The sequence below is a fragment of the Malus sylvestris genome, chromosome 11, assembly GCF_916048215.2.
Source record: "Malus sylvestris chromosome 11, drMalSylv7.2, whole genome shotgun sequence".
NCBI lineage: Eukaryota > Viridiplantae > Streptophyta > Magnoliopsida > Rosales > Rosaceae > Malus > Malus sylvestris.
This window is the reverse complement of record NC_062270.1, coordinates 7,400,230-7,417,307: the sequence shown is the minus strand read 5'-3', so window position 1 is coordinate 7,417,307 and position 17,078 is coordinate 7,400,230. Positions and strand designations below refer to the sequence as shown.

General features: G+C 37.6%; 1 protein-coding gene, 1 long non-coding RNA gene, 1 other non-coding gene and 1 pseudogene across 6 annotated transcripts; 3 read left to right on the top strand and 1 right to left on the bottom strand.

Moving 5' to 3' along the window:
• The first annotated feature begins 748 nt into the window (after positions 1 to 748).
• On the top strand, positions 749 to 7,998 carry LOC126589120 (UDP-glycosyltransferase 76E2-like). 4 transcript variants are annotated; one of them, XM_050254332.1, is made up of 3 exons: positions 749 to 1,396; positions 3,981 to 4,674; positions 7,749 to 7,998. In XM_050254332.1, exons 1-3 carry the CDS (start codon positions 910 to 912, stop codon positions 7,981 to 7,983), a joined length of 1,416 nt encoding a protein of 471 aa, XP_050110289.1. In that variant the 5' UTR covers positions 749 to 909; the 3' UTR covers positions 7,984 to 7,998. The 4 variants fall into 4 exon arrangements, with proteins under 4 accessions (XP_050110289.1, XP_050110292.1, XP_050110291.1 ...); XM_050254335.1 differs by having other exon boundaries at positions 752 to 1,396; positions 4,020 to 4,674; XM_050254334.1 differs by lacking the exon at positions 7,749 to 7,998 and having other exon boundaries at positions 754 to 1,396; positions 3,981 to 4,982.
• Positions 1,403 to 3,863, top strand: LOC126589189 (uncharacterized). The gene is made up of 2 exons (XR_007611755.1): positions 1,403 to 1,566; positions 3,720 to 3,863. It is a non-coding gene; the product is annotated as an uncharacterized LOC126589189 (long non-coding RNA).
• A 3,272-nt stretch (positions 7,999 to 11,270) lies between the features above and the next one.
• LOC126589134 (UDP-glucose iridoid glucosyltransferase-like) lies at positions 11,271 to 16,108 on the top strand (annotated as a pseudogene).
• An 860-nt stretch (positions 16,109 to 16,968) lies between these two features.
• Positions 16,969 to 17,071, bottom strand: LOC126591652 (U6 spliceosomal RNA). The gene has a single exon (XR_007612467.1). It is a non-coding gene; the product is annotated as a U6 spliceosomal RNA (small nuclear RNA).
• Between the last annotated feature and the right edge of the window lie 7 nt (positions 17,072 to 17,078).

Below are 17,078 nucleotides of genomic sequence, written 5' to 3'. Positions count from 1 at the left end.
TCATTTTCTTAAGATTTTAGAAAGATTACGAGTCTCTACATTTAAACTTTGCATATTTATCCGTATTTTGCTACATCTTAACCATTCTCATAATCTAATGACAAAATATGACACATCAAATTTAATAGTTAACTTCAATTTATTTCTATTAAGCCTACATAAAATAAAAAAATAAAAAAACACTCATTCGCAAAATTCGTCTTTTTCACCTTCTGCATAAAAATCTGGCATCTCTGTACTATATTGTGAACAAGATAAAATTCTACCTCAAAAATTCAATCAGCAACATCTTGTCGAAGTGTGTAAAACATGTGTGCCAAATAGAAAAAACTAAAACTACTGTTAAACAAATTAATTGCAAGAATAGGTTTTTGATTGCCGCCGGTGGGGTGGGGTGGACTGGGTAATGGGTGTTTTCGGGGTGTGGCTAGGTTTTGTATCGTTTTTGTTTTTCACTTTTCTTTTATTTAGACTCAACAGTCTTAAATTGGAATTAACTATTAAATTTGATGTCATGTCTTGAGTCGTTAGATTACAGTAGTAGTTAAAAAATAACAAAATACGGCTAATGCACGAAACCTAAACACAGAATCTCATGATTTATTTTGAAAATATATATAGCTAGCTAGCTAGTCGAGGCCCCCTCAGGCGATCTTCCGCTAGTACCCCACTCGAGAATGCTAGAGACCCCTCCAGTGGTTAAAATAAAGTCTAAACAATTCGGCCAAAAGTCTAAAATTTCTAAAAGTTGACTACTTTTCGAAATTTCTCTGAAATAGAGCAGTAATCTTTATTGCATACTTTATAAGAAAGTCGAGCAATAAGCAGTTGCCCCAGCTGCAAGATATTTGAGTGTGCCTAGCTATGTGTAAGTGAGAGAGAGCTAGAGAGAAAGATTAAGGGAGGGAAATGGAAAAGAAAACCCACAGGAGTCAAAGGACGTTGGTGTTAGTCCCAGCTCCTTACCAAGGCCACATAAATCCAATGCTTCAGCTGGGTGCCTTCCTCCACTCAAAGGGCTTTTCCATTACAGTTGTTCACACCCACTTCAACTCTCCAAACCCTTCAAACCACCATAACTTCACCTTTCTTTCAATACCAGACGGCTTAACTGCAGGCCAGATTTCGTCTGGGAATCTAATTGGCATTCTATTAGCTATTAACGCCAATTGCAAAGAAAGCTTCCAACAATGCCTGACTCAAGTGATGAAGCAAGAAGCGCGGAACGACATCACTTGCATCATCCATGACGAACTCATGTACTTTCCGGAACCTGTGGCCAATAATCTAAACATCCCAAGCCTCATCTTACGGCCTAATAGCGCTACCAATTTCATTGCTCGCAGTGCTCTCCTACGACTCCATTCAAAGGGTTATATTCCTTTCCCACTTCCAGGTTCGTACCTCCCTTTTCCCTCCATTTTTAAGAAATATTATGACAAAATTGACGGAAGTAATTTAATTCCCATGCTCAACAATAGTAGTAGACCTAAATATTGTTGGAAAATAAAAAAGAAAGTATTTTAGGATTTGATTTAATTAGTGATTTTATATTATTTAATTAGGGTTATGATATGATTTGATTTGGTTTAGATTTCATTGTCTTGTAGACAAAAGATTGTTTTGATTTATTTCCTAGTATTGCTCATTTGTAATCTTATAAATACCTCGGAGAAGAATAAAGAATTCAAGTTGTATTTGAAAATTGTGTGATTGTAGAGAATTCTAAATTTATTCTAAACTTTTTATTTTCAACTTGGTATCAGAGCAGAGCTCGATTCTTGGTTGAACTTTGCTATGAGCATTTACCTGTAGGTGCACAAAGCTAATTTTCTTCGTGCACCCACAAGCCATGAACCTGAGGATGAAGATTGTCTACGATTGTTAGAAGAAGATAAATTTCCACCCATGAAGAAGAAAAAAGGGAAGAAAAAGTATGTGGTTTTCGATGCCTTGAAGGAAAGAGAATAGGAAAAAAAAAACCTTCATGGTAGGATATGTTTCCTGTCATGTTGTTTTTTGTGTTTATTTTATTTTTTCTAATGAGTTTAGTTTGTTTTTTTAGTTTGAGGGAAAAAATAAAAACAAGAAGAACAGAAAAAAAAAAATTAAAGGAAAAATGAGATTTGGTGATTGGGGCTTTTGAAAAGAGGTGTTAGTATTAGTTGGGCTTCCAAAAAGATTAGCGTTTGTTTCAATTGGACTTTCAAAAAGAGGCGGTAGCTCCAACATATCAAGAGATTTATTTATCGAAATTTTGAAAAAAACACTTTAGTTCCAATTGGGCTTTCGAAAAGATTAGCGTTAGTTCCAATTGAGCTTTCGAAAAGATTAGCGTTAGTTCCAATTGAGCTTTGGAAAAGAGGTGTTAGTTTCGAGGATTATGATTTGTTAGTCGGCTTTCGAAAAAAGGCGTTTGTTCTAGCTGGCATTCAAAAAGAGGCGTTAGTTCTGACAGATTATGATTTGTTTAGCTTTTGAAAAGATTGACGTCAGTTTCAACATATCAATTAAGATTTCTTGCACGTTTGGCTCACTTAATGTGTGGTCCCATGAAGGGATGTTGAATTAAATCTTAATTCCTTCTTGGCAAACTCAAGATTTCACATCATCAGTTTGAAGCAGTGTTCTAAAAATCGCCCTAGGCGACGCCTAGTCATTGGGCGGTGGAGGCTCGAGGCAATTTGGGGTAAATCGTTTACAGAAATCGGGAGGGAGCTAAGCGGCCATCTAGGCGCTCCCTAGGCGGTCTAGGCGATCTAAGCGGTGCTAGGCGGCATGTCTAGGCGGATTGAATTTCGTTTTCCTCCGTCGCTGGTTCTGCAACTTTCGTTTCAAACTCTCTTCTTAGGCTCTATGCATAGTTCTTGTCATCGTCTTCTGCACTGCTCTAAATCATGCTATTTGGTTTAAGCAGACTTGCATCTGCAACTCATGCTCTCGCGAAGCCAAACTCGAAGAAGAACGAAATTTATAGAGGAAAGAGGAGGAAGACGAAACAGAAAAATAACCAAATAGGAGAGAAGATGTGAGAGAGGAGGAAGAGGAAACAAAATGAAAATCCCAAAATAAAGGGCTTTCCGTTTTCCAAAGTGTCAAAAAGGTCTTGTAATGTGCATCATTTTTCTGCATTTACTGACATTGCCCACCACTAACCTTATCATTAAATATTATAATTGACTTTTTAAATATTTTTGGCACTATTAAATCTTTGACATGAGATTGAGACCTTGTGTAATGTGAGAGAGGTGGAACAAATCTTTTGATCTGGGTTCCGCCGATTGGAATGATGTGGGAGAGGTGGAGGGCTCGTGGGTTTTTTTTCTTTCTTTTATTTTTTATTTTTTATGTTGTATTATTTTTTTAAACACCAAATCATATTATATACTAAAAATCTTAAGTTACAAAATTACATACACACACACACACACATATATATATATATATATATATATATATATATATATATATATATTATTCTTTTAAAAAATTAACATATCTCAATATTTAGGTATATATTTATGTTAAATTTACTAAATCCGCCTAGTCTGCCTTGCCTAGGCATCCACCTAAGTCCCGCCTAGCCGCCTAGGCGCTAGGACCCAATCCGCCGCTCGACTAGCGCCTAGCGTTTTTTAGAACCATGGTTTAAGGGGGTGGTTTGGAAAATAAATAGGAAGTATTTTAGGATTTGATTTAATTTTATATGATTTCATTAGGTTTTTATATGATTTGATTTGGTCTAGGTTTTCTTGTCTTGTTGACAAATGATTGTTTTGATTTGTTTCCTAATATTACTCCTTCGTAATCTTATAAATACCTCTTTATGGAGAAGAATAAAAATTTGAACTTATATTTGAGAATTATGAGATTGTAGAGAATTCTATATTTATCCTAAACCTTTTATTTTCAATTAATGTCTTTGTGACAATCAGGGAAGAACCTAATCCATACGTCTTATTACTTATGTGTTAGGTTAGTTTTTATTACTTGTAACTATGACAAACTCTGGATCACAGACTCATTGTCACTAAAACCGGTGCCTGAGCTTCATCCCCTCAGATTCAAGGATCTGCCCATCTCCACTTTTGACACGCTTGAAAATTATTCGAAACTAATGGTGAATGCACAAAATGTGAGGACATCCTCAGCCATCATTTGGAACACCCCGGACTGCCTTGAACAATCATCACTAGAACAGATCCAGCAGCAATGCCAAGTTCCAATCTTCTCTATCGGTCCTCTTCACAAGATTGCAACAGCAGCCTCCAGTAGTTTACTAGAAGAGGACACCAGCTGCATTGCGTGGCTTGACAAGCAATCACATAACTCAGTTATCTATGTAAGCTTGGGAAGTCTAGCCTCCATCGCCGAGAAAGATCTAGATGAAATGGCTTGGGGATTAGCTAACAGCGAGCAACCATTCTTGTGGGTGATAAGACCTGGCTCAGTTTGTGGTTCCGATTGGATTGATCTATTGCCTCAAGGTTTAAAAAAAGCTATAGGAGAAAGAGGTTGCATTGTGAAATGGGCACCGCAGAAGGAAATTCTGTCTCATGACGCAGTTGGCGGGTTTTGGAGCCATTGTGGTTGGAACTCAACCCTGGAAAGTATATCTGAGGGGGTTCCAATGATATGCAAGCCGTTTTCCTACGATCAGAAGGTACATGCAAGGTATCTCAGCCAAGTATGGAAAACAGGCTTACAATTGGAGAATGAGATAGAGAGAGGAGAGATAGAGAGAGCAGTTAGAAAACTTATGGTAGATATTGAGGGGAAGGAAATGAGGGTGAGAGCCTTGGAGTTGAAGGAGAAAATAGAAGCGAGTTTTAAGAGCGGCTCTCTTTATGGTTCCTTGAATGATCTTGTAGATCTTATTAGGTCATTCTAAGAATCTAATTGCAGCCAACTGGTTTTTGTATGCATATAAGATTTCGTAATAAGGCTTCCTGCATCTAATGGAATAAAACTTTGTATCCTAATGCATTAGTCTATAAAATTTTAGTTTAAAAAAATTAATAGTTATTACTTCTATTATTATCGTTTGAAAAAAAAAATATAATTAGTTATATGTAACATACTATTACACATGAAATTAATATGGAGCTATAACGTATATTCTGGTGCATGCAATGGGAACTGATAGCACCGCAATAATGAATACAGTTAGAATTAACGAATTTGGTCAATCACTGTAATGTAGTTGATACAAACATGGACTATGCTGACTGACAAACATATATAGTAAATCATTTTGAACAAAACATTGGCTTTCTGTTCTTTCATTTTGGGGGTTTCACTTGTTTAACCCTACAAGTCCTTAATGGAGTGATGAAATCAACGTTTCTCAAAGGAAAAAAGGGCAGAAAAACAATGTGTTGTATGAAAAATAAAACAAAAATGGTTTCATAAAAGCCAAAAAGATAAGATGGAGCCGTGAAAATAAACACACACCTACCCAAGCCATACTATTTGGTTGTGGATGTTGAATGGTCATGACTAATGTCGAGTAGGCCTTTTCGTGCTCTTGATTTGTGAACGAACAGTGAGGCATGTCAAATCATGTAAGAGTTGGTTTGGTATTGCTGTGCTTTGAAAAAAAGCTGCTGTGAGAATAAGCGGTTGTGCTGTGAGAATAAGCGGCTGTGAAATAAAGCCAGTAGAGTGTTTGGTAAACTTTTTTGTGAAAGTGCTTTTGGAAAAAAAAGCAGGATGATAGTGTGTCTTTTCATTAAAGGAGCACTGTAGCTCCGTGTGCTTTGAAAAAATTGGTTTTTTTTCAAAGTAGCAAATAGCAGCTTCAGCTTTTCCTTTGATTTTCAGCTTATTCTCACAGCAGCTTCCAAAATAAGCTCTTTTTTTTTTCAGTTTACCAAACACAAAAATGACCCTCAGCTTTTTTTCACAGTGGCTTTTTTTAAAATCACCTCAATCCCAAACGGGGCCTTAGTTTGGTGACCCTTTCGTTTCTCTTACTAGTTGAAGACTGAATTGTTTGAGAGGAGGAACAAGCGTTGAGGTAGGGAGAAGGAGAAACAAAAGCTTGAAAATAAAAATTACTTGAAGTTGGTATTAATTTTGAGTCCTCAGATTATTAGGGCACATGCCCGCACACTCACTTTGGACAGATGCGTAGCAAATCACAATTTCTCAAATTATAAAAAAGAACAATTAGGTTTCAATCCCTTATGATAACATTTTCTTGATTAACCTTTTGTCTTTTAAACTTTTGATTGATGTCCTATGACTTATTTCCACATTAACATTTTATATTATTTTATTACAAATAGGAATTTAATTGAGTACTAACTCTCATTTTAACTAAATTACTTGTTTAATACAATGAAATTCTTTTTTTTTTCTTTTGACAGATGCGTAGCAAATAACAATTTCTCAAATTATAAAAAAGAAGCCTTACAATGGGCGAGCCATAATAATGTGGTTCAAATTTTCCTTTGACGAGAATCGAACCTAAGATCTCTCGCTTACAAATGAAGAAGAATACTAATAAACCGTAGTACTAAGTGGCAATACAATGAAATTCTTCACTCCTTTGTTTATTGGATCTACTGGAAAAAATTAAAATAAGTGAGAAAAATATATTTTATATTATATATGTATCCATATATTAGGAACAATATTTTTTTTTTATTCATATTATGTACCCATGTCTATAAGGGGACAATATTCTATGTTTATATTATGTACTCATATTACTTACTCATATATTTTCTTCTTTAATAGAATGTACCCACACCACATGACAATAAATTCGTTTGGACCTGCATAGAATATATATGTATATGTATGTATGTATGTATGTGTGTGTGTGTGTGTGTGTGTGTGTGATTAAAACACTGGATTAGTTTGTGGTTCAGATTGGATTGAGCTATCAAGTCAAGGTTTGGACCTGTGTGTGTATATGATTAAGACACTGGATCAGTTTGTGGTTCAGATTGGATATTGAGTTATTGCCTCAAGTCAAGGTTTGGACCTGCATAGAATATGTATATGTATATGTATATGTATGTATGTATGTGTGTGTGTGTGATTAAAACACTGGATCAGTTTGTGGTTCAGATTGGATTGAGCTATTGCCTCAAGTCAAGGTTTCACAAAAGTTATGGGAGAAAGTGGTTGCATTGTGAAATGGGCACTGCAGAAGGAAATTCTGGCCCACGACGCAGTTGGAGGGTTTTGGAGCCATTGTGGTCGGAACTCAACCCTTGAATGTGTTGGAAAAAATTGAGTCTAATTGCTATATTAAATCACATGAAAAATCAAGAAATAATTCATGCAATTATATATCAAAGTAATGCATGCACATGAGTAACCAATGTTAAACAAATATGACATAATGGATTAGAAAAACCTGGAAATACGGTCGAGGCAAGTGTTAGACACTCTATCTTTAAGACAAGTTTACACCCCACTACGGTGCTCATGGTTGATAATACAACAGCCATGTCCTTGTAATAATAGCACTCCAAATCACAAGGCTCCATGAACCACGATTGTGTTGAAAACTTTCTCATATGAACTCAATGAGACTCTCTAATATTTAATGCACTATATGTATGTATGATGAAATGTTATTAAATGATTATAAGGGGCTCAACTTCTAATTTCCATTCAATTAATAAATTTAATATAATAATATTATTATTAAATTTTCCAACATAATGTATATCTGAGAGGGTTCCAATGATATGCAAGTCGTTTTCTATCGATCAGAAGGTACATGCAAGGTATATCAGCCAAGTATGGAAAATAGGCATAGAATTGGAGAATGAGATAGAGAGAGGGGAGATAGAGAGGGCTGTTAGAAAACTTATGGTAGGTTTTGAGGAGAAGGAAATGAGGGTGATGACCATGGAACTGAAGGAGAACATAGAAGCGAGTGTTAAGAGTGGCTCTCTTTATGATTCCTTGAACGATCTTGCAGATCTTATTGGTTGCAACCAGCAGGTTTTTGTTTGCTAATAAATTTAATTTGTATTAAGACTTCCTGTATCTGATGCAATAAACTTTTGTACGCTAATGCATTGGTACAAACCGCTTATCCTGACCAACAAACATAGACAACTCGGTCTGTTGTGATAGCATATATGGTAAGATATATTTTTGTGCACATGTTGTTATATCATATAGGTATTGTTCTACATAAACCCTTAATTTAGAAGTTTGAAGCAACGCGAGTTGGAAATCTACTCAAAGTATTAGAAAACGTGTGTTTTTTGTGACACCTTTGTTTTCTTTTTGTAGTTAAAAGATGAAGATCGAAATGTGTGGAAGGGAGGAATGAGGGAGCTAAGGAGAAAATGACGAAATAAAGGGGAAATGAAGAAGTAGAATATGTGAATAAAAAACTTGACAATGAAATCGTCTACTACAAATTAAATATCCTTGTAGTGCCAATAAAACTATTTGAAATTGCTTTTAGTTTTTATGGTACTTTTTCGTACACGTTTTGTTCCTCGCCCATCCGTCACCATTACTATAAAAAACATTTTGCAACAAAATGTAGTTTGTGGGGCAAAATCCGCCTTGCAAGGTTTTGCGAGATGAAATTTCAGCCTTCGTCACACAAAGGTACTATAGCCATCTCAAAAAATTGGTCTTCGCAACAACTCAATGTGCACAATGCCTTCTTAAAATATGATTTTGGAAGAGGAAGTTTACATAAAACAACCACCTGGCTTTGTTGATCCCTAACGATCTCAACATGTTTGTCGGCTTCGTAAAGCTCTGATGGTTGGAACTTAAGCCTCTCGAACTTGGTTCTAACGGAATACATTCTTATGTGGCCAAGGCTTTTCTCACAACAAATTTGATGCTTCTTTGTTTAGCAATCACTCATCTATGCTCTCTCAGACTCGCTATGCTTCTCTCGTGTTAAAGAAATTCAAAATGAAACTGTGCAAACCAAGTCCCACTCCATATCCTTCCTGCACGCACTCGTCGGCGAGTGAAGGTGCTCTCATTTCTGATCGGAAGACTTATTGCAGTATGGTTTGTGGGCTCGAATATTTAACTTTGTCCCCATCATTGCTTGTGCAGTTAATCAAGTATGTCAATTCATGCATAATATGAAGACCATTCATCTCCAAACAGTCAAGTGTATCTATCATTCTATCAAGGCACCATCGAGCATTACTCTCTTAGAGGATTTTTTGACGCTGATTGGGCGGGTTGCAGTGATGATCGCAGATCTACTAGCGGTGCATGTATTTTTATGGGTACTAATCTCCTTACTTGGACAGCTAAGAAGCACACTATTGTATCTCGTTCTAGTTTTGAAGTCAAATACCGTGCTCTTGCCACCACAACCACTGAACTACGATCGTTCTGTTATATTTTTCATGAACTTGGATTTCATATTCATACCTCACCTTGCATTGCAAAACCGGTCTTCCATGCTCAAACTTGTCACATTGAAATTGACTATCATTTTAATCATTTTATCAAGAAATTGGTTGCCAAGGAGTTATCGCTACTCAATATATCTCATCTCACCACCAAATTGCCGATGTCTTCACCAAAGGCCTTTCATGTGAACGATATCTCTTTCCTCACTTCCAAGCTTAATCTTTATTTTGTCTCGTTTCGCTTTAATGGATGTAAAGAGTACCATGAATCTAAATCATGTACCATAAATCTTGATCACATACTATGAATCTAGACCGTTCAGCAAATTCAGAATTACTTATATTTATTGTTTTATTACTTCTTTTAATTAGTTGTACAAAGTCAACTTGTAATATGTATAAATTCAGAGCCCATGTGAATACACAAATCACTCTGTTATTCTCAAATACAGGCCTCTTTCTTTTCTTCACTAATGCTCTCTATGTACTGGTTCTCTAACCCCACCAATTTCTATTTTCGTAAAATTTAGCATGCTAATGCATTCCTTGATGTAAACCAAAGCGTATTATCACATTGCACCAACTCATTGATGAAAACTGGTTTTCTGCACTCCGTTCATAATTAGGCCATACTTTGATTCCTAATGCTCTTTTGGAAGATTTTGTACTGTGGGTGTCTTAGGTTTTTTTTTGGGAGTCTTAATGAAACATTTATGGTACTGTTCACTTTTAACATTAAAGACATTTTTACGCTAAAAAATCACTCCTTGTACTATTCACTCAACACTTTTTTTGTCATTTTAGTTAAAACTGAAAGTTTTCAAGTTATTTTCATTAGTTTTCTTTTATGTTTCCCTTCGTTTAGGGGTTTTTTCACAAGGTTTTTTCCGGACAAGGTTTTACAGAGGCTATTATGACCCAAACGTGTGTAACCTCCATTTCAATAACGGAGTTACATAATCAACTGACACATGAGAATCTCTCTCCTACAAATCATAGATAACAGAGAAGAATATCGCTCGTACAAATCAAAGATGTTTGTCTGCTATTTTCCATTGATTCATTCGACCAAACTTTGGGGCGTAAGTGGTTGGTCCAGTAAGATACTTAAGGGGTCCAACTATATTTCCGCTTTAATTTAGTTAGGTATGCTGTATGCACAGCCCAAACAATTGTACCCAAACACCACATATGGCCGTGAGGAGAACAACAACGTGAGTTGCCTCAGTTCAGTACCCCCACAACAGATTGCGTAACCGAATAAACAAAGCACCCTCTTCGCATTTGTCTTACCGCACAAGCGTGGCAGCTCTATCTGCCCGCACACACAAAGCACACTCTGCATTTTGATCCCACCCACCCACCAATCATAATGTGGCAGCTCTACGAAAGTTTATATATTTTTTGCAGTGAGTCAAAGGTGGCCCTAACACTTGTCATTATTGCAAGCATTGAACTGGCTGTATTCTACGTTTGACTTTTTTGTTTATTGAGTTACATTTTAAGGCAGTGTGATTTTTCATTGATTGGTACACGAGGTGGTATATAACGTGTCACTATACAAATGATGGGATATGTGTGCTAAAAAGTTAATAACTTAAAAAATAAAATTTTCCACCACTTACATAAAGACACGTGGTGTACCATCTGTGATCTCGTCATAATTAAAATTTTCTCTTTAAGGCACAATAAGTGTCCACTCAAACCCTTATTCCTTCAAAATTAAGACACGATAAATTAAGCCAATTGTCTACCTACGAAATTTCCTTCCCAATAGGATTTTCCCAAATCATACCCCTAAAGTCTTCTATGTTATTTTAATATAAGGACTAACTAAACGTTATCCAATTTCTAGGAAATGTAGTTAATATCCTAATTTTATAAGCTACAAGGAAAGAAGATCCAGCTTATCTGAATTACTCCCTTGTAGCTACACAAATCTTAAGAACAATGGAAAAACAACTTACAAGCCGCAGATTGGTGCTGGTTCCATGCCCGTTCCAAGGGCACATAACTCCGATGCTTCAACTGGGAGCTATCCTTCACTCCAAGGGCTTCGACATCACAGTCGCTCACACAACTTTCCTGACCCATCAAACTACCCAGATTTCGATTTCTTAGAGATGTCCGATGGCTTATGCGAGCAAAACATCTCGTCCCACAACTTCATAGATACGATATCAGACCTTAACGTCAACTGCAAATCCCCACTCCAGGAGTCATTGGCTCGGAAGATGGAGAAAGAGGACCGAAATAGTAAGATTTCATGCATCATTTATTGAGTGACAATATCTTGGAGTATCATTGAAGATTGCTTTCTTTCCTTAATTATAGGAATAGATTGATCCGTGTAATTCATGTATAGTTGACTTCCTAGAATAGCCTCATGTATATTGTATAAATCTTGTACTCCTTGTAAAGCAGAAGTTGAATGAAATCAAATTACCCTTAATATCTTCCTTACACGACCTAAACCCTAGGAACTGCGAAACCCTAGTAGGTCTATATTTTAACATGGTATCAGAGCATCGTTTTTGGTGACTCTGAATACCCATCAACACTTCCGCACCATAACAAACAGTATCCTCATCATGAGTGAATCAGGAGCCAACACAAAATCATCAGAGATGGCTACTGACCTCTAGAACCGGTTCTTGTTACACCCCTTTGACCAACCTGGGAACATCTTGGTCTCCAAGACTCTTCAATGAGACAACTACAACACATGGAGTCGTGCTATGCGCATCAGTCTAAGTGCTAAGAACAAGCTAGGCTTGGTTGATGGAACCATTAACCCCCCTGCTGAAACAGATATACAATTTGCATTGTGGCAACCATGCAATAACATGGTCCTCGCGTGGATCCTGAATTTTGTGCATGAAGACATTGCAATCAGCGTCTCCTACTACACATCAGCAACATTTGTGTAGGCTGACTTGCGTGATTGTTTCTCCCAAGGGAAAGATTCGCGTGTTTATCAAATTAAAAGAGAAATTGTTGAGCACAGACAAGAGCAACAATCGATCTCAATCTACTACACAAAATTGAAGGCATTGTGGGATGAATTGACGTCCTATCATGAGCCCCCAACATGCACTTGTGGGGGTTTGAAGAAGATTAATGAACGCGATGATGCAGTTCCTCATGGGATTAAATGAATCCTATGTCGTGGTACGTGGGCAAATCTTGTTGATGCAGCCACTCCCAGACACTCGAAAGGCATACTCTCTTGTTCTACAACAAGAGAAGCAAGTGGAGGTATCTTTCACTCGTAATAACAACAATTTGCATGCTATGAATGTGACAAGCAACATGGAACCTGCTGCACAACGAGGTAATCCCTCCCTTAAATGCTCCTATTGTGATAAAAAATATCATACCGTAGATCGATGCTTCTATCTCTACGGCTTCCCACCGGGGCATAAATACCATGGCAAAAAGGTGATCCCTCATAACAAGAAGAAACCTGCGGCCAACCAAGTGAAGGCTGGTGATGAAGTCGTCAAGGTCACTGATTAGCACCACCATGGAATCACTAGTGACGGGCCCAAGTTTACTATTGAAGAGTACAATCAAATCATGGCCATGCTCAAGAAAACCAACCTTGATGGTAATCCACAACACTTTGCAAATGCCACAGGTACACTTACACCCTTATCTAATATGGCAGGAGCCTTACCACATAAAACCCTATATTGGATCATTGATAGTGGGGCAACGGATCATATATCTCCTTCACCTCACTTACTTGACAAGAAATTCATGTTTGATTCTGTACAAATGTCGAATGGGGGAAAAGCCATTATAGAGTCTGTTGGTTCCATCCAAGCCACTCCTCTTATTAAACTTGATGATGTGTTACATGTTCCAAATTTTCGAGTCTATTTATTATCCGTTAGCAAACTCACCGAGTCTCTACAATGCATAGGGATTTTCTTTCCCACTTTCTGTGTGATATAGGACATGGATACGAGGAGGACGATTGGCCTGGGCAAGCGATATAATGGGCTCTATTACTTGTCGCCGGAACAAAATCCTCACCTTGTTCACAATGTCAACCATTATTCAAACCTTTGTCATCGACGCTTAGGACATCCCTCCACCGGTCCCCTACAACTTTTGACCAAGAAAGTTCCAACTATTATGTTTGATTCTAGTCATTCATGTGACATTTGCCCTCTTGCTAAACAAACTTGTTTATCTTTTCCATCAAGTTTTATTTCATCTTAAGCACCTTTTGATTTAATACATTGTGATATTTGGGGACCCCATTGAGTCAATTCCCATTCGGGGGCTCGATATTTTTTTACTATTGTTGATGATTATTCCTGTTTTACTTGGATTCATCTTATGCGTTTAAAGTCTGAAACACAAGGGTTGTTATGTTCCTTTATTGCTTGGGTTTAAACACAATTTAACTGTATGATCAAGACAATTAGGGCAGATAATGGGGCTGAATTCACTTCTTTACGATCCTTTTTTACAGCAAGGGTATTGTGTTTCACACTTCTTGTCTTTCTACTCCCCAACAAAATGGGGTAGTTGAAAGAAAACATCGCCATCTTTTAAATGTTGGGAGAGCACTTCGATTTCAAGCCAATTTACTCTTAACCTTTTGGGGGGAAAGTGTTCAAACATCGTATTATTTAATCAATCGCTTACCACACACCACTCCTTCACCACAAAACTCCCTTCGAGCTTTTACATCGTACACTTCCAGATTTTACTCACTTGCGTGTGTTTGGTTGCTTATGCTATGCCACGAATCTCACTCCCACACACAAATTTGATCAACGTGCTCGGAAATGCATTTTTTGTTGGATATCTTCTTGGTAAAAAAGGGTACCGTGTTTATGACCTCACTACCCACAAATTCTCTACTTCCCGTGATGTGGTCTTTCACTAGGACACGTTTCCTTTTATTTCCCAGCCACCAGATCACCAACCTGATAGTGTTGTCATACCTCTACCCCTTGATCTTACCATTACCCTGTCCTTATCACCTATTTCTCCAGACACCCGTATTCAACCTACCCCTACCACGCCTTTACCACCTGCCCTTACCACCCCACCACCCTTCGACACCACACCTTCGCTCGACACTACACCTTCCCTAGACACCACACCTTCACAGAACACCCTCACCACCGAGCCTACTTTTTCGCCCATTCCCTTTGCCACTCGACACTCCACCCGTCCCCTTAAACCTTATGTGCGACTTCAGGGCTACCATTTATATCATGTACAATCCCTTGCTCCCGGTGCCACCTCATCTTCCATGTCAGGTACACACTACCCTTTATCTCACTATGTTTCTTATGCACATCTTTCTTCTTCACACCGCTCTTTTGCTTGTGCCATTTCTACCATTATCGAACCTACTACTTTTGAGCAGGCTAACAGTGATCCTCAATGGCAAGCTGCCATGCAATCCAAACTCCTTGCTTTGGAACAAAATCATACTTGGACTCTCACTCGCCTTCCTCCCTGTCATCGGGCCATTGGTAGCATCATATTGACTACTAGCAGTGCAGCAAACATGCTGACTTACCAAGCAATTCCTAGGCTCCTAAAACATGATTCCAATTCAAGGTAACAATCAAACATCTCAAATTTTTGGAATTCGGTCTTTCGCATGTTAACTATGAGATGTATATACATCAAGTTGATCAATTAGTTGATTACAATTTTAACCATTTTATGGGAAATAAAACTCGATGAGACTATGGTTTTCGTAACTGTTGCCAATGTCTGAACTAACCTTAAGATTTCTGATGCTTGATCCATCTGAGTACATATTCTATGATGCTGGAACTGGTACCAGGACTTCAACCCCTAAGATTTAAAGATCTACCCATTAGCAACTTCAGAGGTTTGGATGACTTACTACAACTAATAGCAAAAACACACGATTCAAGGTCATCTTCAGCCGTCATTTGGAACACCATGGACTGCCTTGAACAATCATCGCTGGCACAGCTTCAGAATGAGTACCAAATTCCATTGTTTCCTATCGGTCCTCTGCACAAAACTGTTCCATCTCCGTCTATATGCTTGTTGAAAGAGGACCAGAGTTGTATGTCATGGCTCGACGAAAAAGCACACAACTCTGTCATCTATGTAAGCCTAGGAAGCATATCATTTATGGACAGTAAAGAACTAGAGGAAATGGCATGAGGTATGGCCAATAGTGAGCAGCCTTTCTTGTGGGTGGTTTAAATGGACTCTGTATCATTGCCAGAAGGTTTCTAAGAAATTGTGGGAGAAAGAGGTCACATAGTGAAGTGGACACCACAAAAGAAAGTCCTCGCACACAGCGCAGTGGGAGGGTTTTGGAGTCATTGCAGTTGGAATTCAACCCTAGAGAGTATCTCCGAAGGACTCCCGTTGATATATCAACCATATTTTGGGGACCAGAGAGTGAACTCGAGGTATTTGAGTCAAGTATAGGGAGTAGGTCTGGAATGGGAGAATGATATGAACAGAGGACCAATAAAGAAAGTATAAGAACACTGATGGTGGGCAAAGAATGGGAACCAACAAGGCAAAAAGCAAAATATTTGAAGGTGAAAATTGAGCTTTCTATGAAGCAAGGCGGCTCTTCGTACAATTCCTTGAACGAATTAGTAGAACTTATCTTATCATTCTAATAATATACATATTTTGTTTTGACCATACGATATTATACACTACTTTCATTTACGGAAATAAGAATTTGAACTTTGTTGCAATGGAACAAATATACTACTACAACCACTAGTCTAACCGACATTTGCAAATTTCATCATTCAAAATATTTTGTACTATAAACAAAGTAGATGAACGAAAAAGATACATAGTAGGTAAACACAACATCCAATTCCACATTGCAAATTACATTAGGGTAATGTTAGGAAGACCAAAATTTTAAACCAAATTTGCAAACTATTATATTAAGTATCACAAAAACATAGTGGCGATGCTAGGATTTTAGCTTAGAAGGGGCCTAAAAGTCTCAATCCTAAACGCTTTCCTAGATTTTACAAAAATTACGCTGAAGTGTGATTAGCAACAGACTACCATCGTTTGGACCTAGTATGTTGCCATCCTCATCATCCTCTTCCTTAAACCAAAACCCCAAGCTTCTCTGACTTCCTTCCTCAGTCCTTCCACTGATCCCCAGACTAGAGTCCTCCTCAAAACTCACAAGCAACGGATTACCCGAACTTCATAAGAGCCACCAACCTCAAATCAAGCACGATGAAAGAAATTAAAATATAAACGTCGGATTGAGGCCCCAAGTCTTTCGAAAAACCTTGAAAGTCATAACTTCATAAGCATAATAATAAACTTTTCTGCGTGAAAAAAATGTTAGGCTAGACCTAAGAGCATCCTAGTCTTTTCATGGATCCTTCTCTAGAAATACACACCTATAATATCAATATTATTTGTAGTTTGATATAAATATTTCGACAATCAAAATTTGTTGTTTAGTCGAATTGAGCAAAAGAGATAAATTAGGGTCAAATTTGAAATTTTCAGATGACAAAGGCTCATTCCTTACTTAGGGTGAAAAGGTAGAGTAAGATACTGTTAGCCGGTGGAAGAGAGTATCAAAGAGAGAAGGAGGAACTATTTTGTGATCATACGTGTAATCCTAGATTAGGAGTCACACTAATTTTCTCTGTATCGTTCTAATTTTATGAGATGTCCATGAAGGAGATTTCATGG